Source organism: Panicum virgatum, chromosome 9K (genome assembly GCF_016808335.1).
Source record: "Panicum virgatum strain AP13 chromosome 9K, P.virgatum_v5, whole genome shotgun sequence".
Taxonomy (NCBI): Eukaryota; Viridiplantae; Streptophyta; class Magnoliopsida; order Poales; family Poaceae; genus Panicum; species Panicum virgatum.
Genome location: NC_053144.1, coordinates 16,184,459 through 16,195,089, shown reverse-complemented (window position 1 = coordinate 16,195,089; position 10,631 = coordinate 16,184,459). Strand labels below are relative to the sequence as shown.

Below are 10,631 nucleotides of genomic sequence, written 5' to 3'. Positions count from 1 at the left end.
GCAGACACCTCAATCACTGTCAATATTTTGTCCCTTTTCCCTGCAGGTACACTTAGCTCGATCCAATTCCAAGCCTCTCCAACGCCGCCTCAGGGGGTGAAATCTCGTCTTCACTACTATTATCCTACTTGGTCGTTCCATTGGATTACGCCAGGCCGGAAGAGACCACACGTACGCGCGACACAGAAAAATGCGTTCGCATGTCAGCCTCTCTAAAGTCTAAACCTCTGTGTGTGCTTCGCGTGCGTACAAACACATGCATGTCGGCATGTGAACACCGAGCTGCCACTACCCACCCCCTGCGCGCACACACCACACGGACGCCAGCTCTCCTCGCTAGCTAGCTGCTCGATCGCCACACTGTCCGCTAGCTAGCGGCGCGCGGTCGACAAGCCCAGCTCAGCAAGCTCACGGCCATATATCCCCAACCGATTCCTCCAAAAAAAATATCTCCCCCGTCTCCACTCTCTCCACGGCGGCGGCTCAGCGCGACCCGTCGCCGACCCGGCCACCAAAGAAAGGTCCCAAAGTTTGCCGAGAAAAACAAATCCATGTGACCCGTCGCCCGACCGACCGTCTCTTTAGTTTCGTCCCCTTTCTTCTTTTCCTAGTGCGTGCGCTCATCCCTGTCACCTCCGTTTAATTAATTCTACTCCTTTCGATCGATCGCTTATTACCCCTGCCTGAGAGCAGGCAATCGCTTAACCACACAGAACCTTCACCTCTTTTCCTTCTTTCTCCGACCTCTCCGTCGACCAACCGCCCATCTTTTTATAGGTGGCCAACCATGCCGCACGGCACGGGCACGGCCCGAGCACGGCCGGCACGGGCACGCCGGGGCACGGCACGCCCGGGCACGGCGGCTCCGCCGTGTCGTACCGCGCAGTGCCGCCGTGCCGCCATCCCGGCCCAGGCACGGCCCGGCGAGGGCGCCGGCGTGCCGTGCCGTGCCGTTGGGCACGCCAGCACGCCAGGCCGGCGGCGGCCTGCGTGGGAGCGGCGGCGGTGGCCGCTGGCCGGGGAGGCGAGGACAGGGGGCGACGGAGGCGGCCGGGTGCGGCGCGAGAGGGAGGCACGGCAGCGGGCCGGCGGCGCGGTGCGAGAAGGAGGCATGGCGGCTGGCCGGCGGCACGGTGCGAGAGGGCGAGAGAGAGGGGCGCGGAGAGGAGGATAGAGGCGTCGGGAGGTTGAGGGGGATGACGATGGGGCTGTGGCATGTGGGAAGGAAAAATGATTTGATTTTATACCTAGGTTTGCAAATTGGGCCATCTCTGTTAGTGTTATCGGGCCGGCATCATGCCGGCCCATTAGTCGTGCCGTGCCCGTGCTAGTGCCGCGGGCTGGACCTGCGGCCCAGGCACTATATAGACCGTGCCTCGTGCCGGCACTGGCACTATGGTGTCGTGCCCGTGCCGTGCTAGTGTCGTGCTTTTTCGAATCGTGCCCGTGCTGTCCCATCGGGTCTGGCCCATTTGGCCAACTATACATCTTTTGCTCACACTCTTCTGCTTCCCCTCCCCTCCCCTCCCTCTCTCGGTCCCAACTCACTTCGCGTGGTGTATAATATATATATCTACACGCTCTTGTAGCGGCGAGCTAGCTCCGCCACAATATCTATCTCTATCCATAATCCCTCTACCTACCTGCACAAGATGGGTAACACCGTCATGCTGCGGGCGTTGGTGCTGGCGCTCGCGGTGGCCGCCGCCGCCGCCGGCGGCGGGAAGCGGAGCACGTACATCGTCCACATGGCCAAGTCGGCGATGCCGCCGGAGTACGCGGACCACGGCGAGTGGTACGGCGCCTCGCTGCGCTCCGTGTCCGCGGCCAGCAAGATGCTCTACGCCTACGACACGGTCCTGCACGGCTTCTCGGCGCGCCTCACGCCGGCGGAGGCCGTCGGCCTGGCGCGCCTCGAGGGCGTCCTCGCCGTGAACGCCGAGGCGCGTTACGAGCTGCACACCACGCGGACGCCCGAGTTCCTGGGCATCGCGGGCGCCGACCTGCTCCCGCAGTCCGGGACGGCGGCGGACGTCGTCGTCGGGGTGCTCGACACCGGGGTGTGGCCCGAGAGCCCCAGCTACGACGACGCCGGGCTCGGGGAGGTGCCCTCCTTCTGGAAGGGCCAGTGCGCGGCGGGCGCCGGGTTCAACGCCTCCGCCTGCAACCGGAAGCTCGTCGGCGCGCGCTTCTTCAACAAAGGGTACGAGGCCGCCATGGGGCCCATGGACACGGACCGGGAGTCGCGGTCCCCGCGCGACGACGACGGCCACGGCACGCACACGTCCTCCACGGCCGCCGGCGCCGCCGTGACCGACGCCAGCCTCTTCGGGTTCGCGGCCGGCACGGCGCGCGGCATGGCGCCCCGGGCGCGCGTCGCCGTGTACAAGGTGTGCTGGCTCGGGGGCTGCTTCAGCTCCGACATCCTCGCGGGCATGGACGCCGCCGTCGCCGACGGCTGCGGCGTTCTCTCGCTCTCTCTCGGCGGCGGCGCCGCGGACTACTCGCGCGACAGCGTCGCCATCGGCGCCTTCGCCGCCATGGAGCAGAACGTCCTCGTCTCCTGCTCCGCCGGGAACGCCGGGCCCGGCACCTCCACGCTCTCCAACGTCGCGCCGTGGATCACCACCGTCGGCGCGGGCACGCTCGACCGCGACTTCCCGGCGTACGTCGCGCTCGGCAACGGCAACAACTACACGGGCGTCTCCCTCTACTCCGGGAAGCCCCTCCCCAGCACGCCGCTCCCCATCGTCTACGCGGCCAACGCCTCCAACTCCACCGCCGGGAACCTCTGCATGCCGGGTACCCTCACGCCGGAGAAGGTGGCCGGCAAGATCGTCGTCTGCGACCGCGGCGTCAGCGCGCGCGTCCAGAAGGGCTTCGTCGTGCGCGACGCGGGCGGCGCCGGCATGGTGCTCTCCAACACGGCCGCCAACGGCCAGGAGCTCGTCGCCGACGCGCACCTCCTCCCCGCCGCGGGCGTCGGCGAGAGGGAAGGCATCGCGATCAAGTCCTACGTGGCCTCCGACCCGAACCCCACGGCGACGATCGTGGTCGCCGGGACACAGGTGGGCGTGCACCCATCGCCGGTGGTGGCCGCGTTCTCGTCGCGCGGGCCCAACATGGTGACGCCGGAGATCCTGAAGCCGGATATCATCGCCCCCGGCGTGAACATCCTGGCGGCGTGGACGGGCAGGGCCGGGCCGACTGGGCTCGCCGCCGACACCCGCCGCGTGGGCTTCAACATCATCTCCGGCACCTCCATGTCGTGCCCGCACGTGAGCGGGCTCGCGGCGCTGCTCCGGAGCGCGCACCCGGAGTGGAGCCCCGCCGCCGTGCGGTCCGCGCTGATGACCACCGCCTACGCCACCTACTCCGGCGGCGGGTCGCCGCTCCTGGACGCGGCGACGGGCGCGGCCGCCACGCCGTTCGACTACGGCGCCGGCCACGTGGACCCAGCGCGGGCGGCGGACCCGGGGCTCGTCTACGACCTGGGCGCCCGCGACTACGTCGACTTCCTGTGCGCGCTCAAGTACAGCCCCAACATGATCGCCGTCGTGGCGCGGAGCCGGGACCTGGGGTGCGCCGAGAACAAGACCTACTCCGTGGGCGGCCTCAACTACCCGTCCTTCTCCGTGCCCTTCTCCACGGCGGACGGCGACGGCGGCGAGTCCTCGGCGGCGACCACCGTGACGCACACGCGCACGCTCACCAGCGTGGGCGGGGCCGGCACGTACAAGGTGTCGACGTCGGTGTCCGGCGCCGCGCGGGGCGTGGCCGTGGCGGTGGAGCCGGCGGTGCTGGCGTTCGCGTCGGCGGGGGAGAAGAAGAGCTACACGGTGAGGTTCACGTCCAGGTCGCAGCCGTCGGGCACCGCCGGCTTCGGGCGGCTCGTGTGGTCGGACGGCAAGCACAGCGTGGCCAGCCCGATAGCGTTCACGTGGACCTGACGGGCACGAGCACGATGGGGTTTTGGTTGGCGCCTGAAAAAACGGTTGCGTGGGCAACGGTAGTCCAAGTGATGGCCGCCGCGTACACTGCCACGACCGGTCGAAGGGCTGGAGTGTAAAATTGGAAGGTTTGGAGTGGGGAGGGGGGCGAAAATTGGAGGTTTGTTACGTGTTGCAAATAAGATCATTAATCTTGGCAGGTGTCTAGCTAGATTGTGGTTTTGGAGTGTGAAATGTTGGATGGAGATGGGATGGGATGGGATGATGGTGGTTGATTGGAATGGAATTAATAGAAGGGCTGCCTCTGCCTGGAGGGAGGGGGCTGGACCTGATTGTGATTGCCACGCTGCAAGTGCAAGGGCAGCTCCACAATGACTGATTTGGACCTGAGGGGGCCACCAGCAATGTTCTCCACGAATGTTTTACCTTAAATTATCTCTCTCTACCTCTCTTTTTTTAAAATTTCGTGGTGTTCCTGGATCGTGGAATTGGATTAATTGTTGGTATATATGTTCCTATGATGATTGTTACTAACGTCATAATAACATGCTAGAGCACCGTCTCTTCTGTAACATCATTACTCTAGTATAGAAACACTCTTTTGAAACAATAGCATACCAGAGTAGCATAATAGAGGTATGTACTTAAAGATGTTTTGATCCATCATCCAATTGCTAATGCCCCAAAGTGCTAAACTTTGTCACTAGACTATCCAAACAGAAGTGCTGATACGGTGCGTTAAACTTCAAAACATAAAAACTTCAAAGTGACAAAAAAAGGCGCTGCGACAACTTGGCGAGAGGGAGAGGGACACACGTGCCTGTATTTAAATATAGTGTTAGAATTTAGTGTTGCCAGCGCATAGAAATACATACGGCACTACCTTCGGCTTGATGTAAGTTTTCGGTTTCGTGAAAAATCGAAGCTTCAGCCTCTTGTATTATGAGAATTGAATAACAACTCAAACGAAAGCACGGTCTTATCTTTTTTTTTTGAAAGATTAAAGCTCGGCCTTATCAGTCGTCCTAATTATTTGAGTGCAAAAGGGGTCAAGAAAAAAAAAAGAGGAGAAGAGAAGAAGGTATGGTGGTCTAGCAGTGTGCATCAGCATCACTACCAAGAAGGGGAATCCGAGCCTGTGTCGCCCATTCAATGGCTCCATCCTCCCCATCCGGCTTTCCGTAACATCAATTTCCTTTCGCTAAAGTAATGCTAATAACATTGTTATTACTAAACAAGTGCGTGTAAGGTAAAGGGAGGCAGGAGTGGAGCAGGACAGGGAAGGAGGGAGGGAGGGAGGCACGGAAGAAAAAGAAGATCCACGAAGAAGAGAGGCGGCGAGTAAAAGCAGGGCCGCCGGCTGGTCACCGGTGACAGGGGAAGAAAAAAAAACAGAGGAAGATGTGGCCGGTTTATTAAGCGCCTTTTCAATTTGGTAGAGCAGTGGCGTCCTCGTGACACCACACCACCCGCACCTGCTTTGCTCCGGAGCTAATGGAACGAACGTACAGAGGTTGGAAGAGGAAAAAGGGGAAATTAAAGAGAGATTTTGTTCAGGAAAAATCAGGACAGGGCGAATAAATAAAGCAGCGCGAAATGAAAATTGCCGCTGCGCGCGCCTCTGCGTGCTTGCTTCACGATCTCGTGCTCGGCGGCGGCATCGGGGGTATGGGCCCGTGAGTTAGAAAAATGCGGCCTGGGCTTTCTCCTTTTCGTCTTCCAGCTAGCCTGGCCCAATGCCGACCGCCTTTTCCCTTTGCCCCTCTGGCTAGACTGTCAAACTCCCTTTACTTCTTTTCTTTTCCTTTTCTTTTTTTTCTCTATTTATTTACGGCGGCGGTTTGTTTGTTGAGGGAAGAGGGAGGAGGTTGGGGGTTTACTGGTAAACCCCGCAATTTCTTGGTTGAGCTGCTGATTTTCTTTTTTTTTCTTTTTTATCTGGACCAGCTGGTGATCTCCAAGAGTCCAAAAGTTGTGTAGGACGGGCGCAGAGGAGAGCCTGGTACGTTTGCTCCGCTGACGCTTCGCGCAGGAACTGCACAGTCCTGCTGCTCCTACATGGCGTGGTTATCCTGCACGATCGCATTACTACGGCAAGCTATTCACTTTAGCCAGCTACTAGGCTAGCTACACGCGTATGCGTGCCGACTTGCCGAGGGAGCGCCACCGAGAGGAGGCAAATCCTAAGACCACCATCCAACCGTAGCAGCCTGGTATCTTTTTCTCCCCACTTTTTTTTTTGGGAAAGGGAAGACTATATTAAACAGAGGAGGTACAGTACATCCCTGCCATATTGCAGAGAACACCCTGGTACAAAGAAAAAATACGCACACACCCCAGGAAGTCCTCAGCCCTATCCTCAACGCCGACACCTCCAGACCATCGCCGGAGTCCGGCCGTCACCTCCATCCGCCTCGTCGAGGAACTCCAAAGCTTTGGTTCAGCTGCATCAGGCCACGCTGTAACATCACAGCGCTTCGACTCCGTTGAAAGAACATCAGCAATTCCATCGACAAGGAGAAAGGAAGAAGCAATCCGCCACCGGCGACGCACACCTCGCTGGCCGGAAGAAAGCTCCGCGACTGCCGAAGACATCAGCAGCCCGGAACAGAACCCCCACGCAGGGAAATCCTGTGGCCTCCCTTTCGCAAGGAAGACACAGACAGCAAACAAACAAAAGCCTAACCTCCAAGATGATGCAGGGGCAGATCTGGCGCCGTCACCGTCGCCGCCACAAGCGCCATATCCATCTTGGAGAAGTAGAAACATCAGCCCGCCAACAAGAACAGCAGCAGGCAACCTTATTCGCCGGCAAAGTGGACGCATAGCCACTCCCGGAGCTCGTTCCTCCACCCGCAGCAACGCCGGCGAGGAAAACGAAGACCTAGATACTATACTATCTAGCCTATTCACAGCCGCACGCCGATTCCTCGGTCCACCTCCATCTCCGGCGCCGATCCGGCCACTGGAGACAGAAGGGACCGGCGGAATCACCGCCGGAAACGCGAGTCCGCCCCTTTTCGCCCTTTTGCCCTGTAGCAAGGAAATAAGAACGAGAAGTGGCCACCTCCCCCTTTTTCTCCCCACTTTGAGTCCTTGACATGTCCTTGACATTGACAGGTCCCTTCTTTTTTTTAAAAAAAAAGTATAGGATGCGCGTAAAAGATCCATTCAGGAAGGCATTGCTCATGAACATCCAAGGAATTCAAAAAGCAACAATTTTGCGGACAATTTTTACAACCTATTTGTGCGGATCATAATATTATTGCTTCAGCTCTTTAGGTTCATGTATCGTCAGTTATCCTGCTGGTAGCACTGATGTCGTGTGGCAGACACGGATCGGATCATCGGAGCACAATACTATGCAACTTGTTCGTCAGCCGGAGCAGCTAGGTTCCGCACGTATGCATTTGCCGACATTGATTTATACCATCACAACGCGATGAGTGGCGAATCTTAATAAAGAATAAACATCTACTAACCTTTTTTTTTGCGAGGGGAGAGAATAAACATCTACGCGATGAGTAGCTAGGTATAAATAAATGTCGGCAAATGCATACGCGATGAGTAGCTACTAGCTTTGCTTTTTTTTCTCTCTCCCCTGCCTTGACAAATTTCCCTTTTGTGGGAGGGGAGTGAGGATGAGGACCCGTTCATCAGGCAGCCATACTGAAACGAAATTCAGAAACATGATTTTAAAAAAAAGCAGCACAATTCTTGGATGAGGTGATCGTCTCTGGGAGCAAAAGCAACGCGCCAATGATCCTCTCATCTGCAGCCAGCCGGAGCGAGCTACGTGCAGAGAGTATGAAAAGCGGCGACGAGAAGCGGATAGTGGCAGCCAGCCAGCAAGATCGGCCGAAGAATGCTCGCCTGCATTTACTGCTGCTAGGATCGGACACCACCTACCAAATCGGCACCTGATGAGCCTGCAAACACACTGCCGATGATCCACGTTCGCGGCAGAAAAGGCAGCCGCGCGATCTGGCTGAGCGACGATTAGTCATACGATAAACGATATGATCGATGCGTTTCATCTCAGCGAGGTATTGAGTTTGATATTGAGATGAGACGGCTGCTGCTGGTGCGCACCACGGTTTCCGCATCCTGATCTCTCTGCTCATATCTACCTGATCCTCTGTCCTCGCAAACAATGCTGGGTGGTGGTGGTGGCCAACAAGAATCGGGTGCGAAAGCGATTGGGCCTGACACTTGACATCAAAGAGTGGTACGGTACAGCAAAACTGAAGGCACCCGCGACCCATTCCGGCCAAGTTGGCAACAATAATACCTGGGTTTTGCTAGATTAGGATCAACACAGTGCACGATCAAGAGGGATCTCTTTCTCTTTTATTTGTTCAAGTACAAGATGTTCCTAAATCTACACGAGAGTACACTGAGAGGGAGAAAAACCTTCTGTACCACCGATGGAGCTCGAGCCGGCCATCTCAGGTTCGTTGATGGAGATCCGCTCAAAGACGGCGACGAGTGACGCAGCGAGGTCGACGCCGGGGCGATGGTGTCGAGGACGATAGCGGCGACGGAGGGACGGAGTCGGCTGCGGCGGCGGCGGAACTTCCCGCTGCTCCAGCGCCCCCTAGTAGATCGGCTTAGGGTTTCTGTGGGTGAGGGTGTAGGCGGCGCGGTGAACCTCGTACCGAGTGCCCCGGCCCCTCACCCCTATTTATTTTGGCGCTGTACAGCGGGAGCCCACCAACCATTAAGGGTTGGACGCCCCCGGTCAGGGGCCGTGAATAAGGGGCCTAATAGGCCGTTGAAAGAGATCAATCCAACATTCTCCCCCTTGATCTCATTTTATACTTTAACTTTGTACTTTAACTTGAAACTTTTTTTCCTTTAATCGTTCCATCACAGATTAATGAATAAAGTATGCTTTATCGTCACGGTTCAAGACCGATAGACTCAACAGCTACCACTCATATCACTGTTTTGAAACAAAATCTTTAACTTTTTGGGCTCTTTTATTCTTCAGAAATTCACAGGCTTTCCCTTAAACCCATGCCGGCTATGTGTTCCATGAACATATTGGGTGGTAAGCCTTTCGTGAGCGGATCCGCAAGCATTTTCTTTTTACTTATATGCTCGAGAGTAATGCAGTGATTCTGGATTTTCTCTTTCACAACATAAAATTTTATGTCAATGTGTTTGGCAGCACCACTTGATTATTGTTGTGAGCATAAAACACTTCTGGTTCATTGTCGCAGTACATTCTGAGTGGTCTTTGAATACTGTCTACCACTCTTAAACCGGGTACAAATTTCTTTAACCATTCAACCTGCCCCGAGGCCTCATAACATGCCACAAATTCCGCGTACATCGTCGATGATGCAGTGACACTTTGTTTGGAGCTTTTCCACGATATAGCTCCCCCTGCGAGTGTGAACACATAACCGGACGTGGACTTTCGGTCATCGATGTCCCCCGCAAAATCCGCATCTGAGTACCCTTCTATCTCTAGGGAATCGGATTTTCTGGATGTTAGTATGAGGCCTTTTGTGCCTTGCACATAACATAAAGCTTTCTTTATCATGATCCAGTGTGCCTGTCCTGGATTACTTTGATATCTGCCAAGTATCCCGGTAACAAATGCTAAGTCAGGGCGTGTACAAACTTGAGCATACTGTAGGCTTTCGACAGCTGAAGCATATGGAACCGCTTTCATTTGATCGATCTCATACTGGTTCCTGGGACATTGAAATTTTCCAAATCTATCGCCATTGACTATAGGAGCAGGTGAAGGCTTACAAGTATGCATACTGTATTTCTTTAGAACTTTTTCCAAGTAAATCTTCTGTGACAATCCTAATACCTCCTTTCTTCTATCCCGATGAATTTCAATTCCCAAAACGAATGAAGCTTCACCGAGATCGTTCATATCGAAATTTGAGGACAGAAATTTCTTTGTCTCCAGTAGCAGACCGACATCAATGCTAGCAAGAAAAATGTCGTCCACGTACAGGATAAGGAAAATGAATTTTCTACTTTTAAACTTTGCATAAATACAGTTGTCCTCTTAATTTTCTTTAAACCCAAACTTCCTTATGTGCCACTACCTAAAGGCTTGCTTTAATCCATAAATGGATTTCTTTAAGCGACATCTCATATGTTCTTTTCCTTCCACGATAAAACTTTTCGGCTGTGCCATGTAAACATTTTCATACAAATCCCCGTTAATTAATGCCGTCTTTACATCCATCTGATGTAACTCTAAATCATAATGTGCCACCAATGCCATTATAATCTTGAAGGAATCTTTACACGAAACCGGAGAAAAGGTTTCGTTATAGTCTATCCCTTCCCTTTGCGTAAAGCCTTTTGCCACGAGTCATGCTTTGAACCTTTCTACATTCCCTTTGGAGTCATGTTTTATCTTGTAGATCCATTTACAGCCTACTGTTTTGGCTTCTTTAGGAATTTCCTCTAAGTCCCAAACACCATTGGAACTCATTGATTTCATCTCATCCTTCATAGTTTCCAGCCATTTAGATGAGTGAACACTTCTCATGGCTTCTTCATATGAAGTGGGATCACCCTCCATATGAATCTCTTCTGTATTATAAACTTCATAGTCGCTAGAAATGGCCGACCTTCTTTCTCTTTGTGACCTTCTAAGGGCCACTGCTTGTGGCACATTTTGTGCCTCAACTTCTAGCACATTTT

At 55.0% G+C, this 10,631-nt stretch overlaps 1 protein-coding gene and 1 long non-coding RNA gene across 2 annotated transcripts; one reads left to right on the top strand and one right to left on the bottom strand.

Moving 5' to 3' along the window:
• Nucleotides 1-1,211: 1,211 nt before the first annotated feature.
• LOC120650391 (subtilisin-like protease SBT1.7) lies at nucleotides 1,212-4,522 on the top strand. Its single transcript, XM_039927507.1, has one exon. The coding sequence runs from the start codon at nucleotides 1,653-1,655 to the stop codon at nucleotides 3,948-3,950; it is 2,298 nt and encodes a 765-aa protein (XP_039783441.1). The 5' UTR covers nucleotides 1,212-1,652; the 3' UTR covers nucleotides 3,951-4,522.
• Nucleotides 4,523-6,168: 1,646 nt separating this feature from the next.
• Nucleotides 6,169-7,014, bottom strand: LOC120650390. The gene is made up of 2 exons (XR_005665592.1): nucleotides 6,506-7,014; nucleotides 6,169-6,394 (listed from the first exon to the last, which is right to left on the bottom strand). It is a non-coding gene; the product is annotated as an uncharacterized LOC120650390 (long non-coding RNA).
• Between the last annotated feature and the right edge of the window lie 3,617 nt (nucleotides 7,015-10,631).

What these genes read in the sequence shown, in the direction of transcription:
- LOC120650391 (XM_039927507.1), top strand. Translation starts at nt 1,653, where the DNA reads ATGGGTAACACCGTCATGCTGCGGGCGTTGGTGCTGGCGCTCGCGGTG.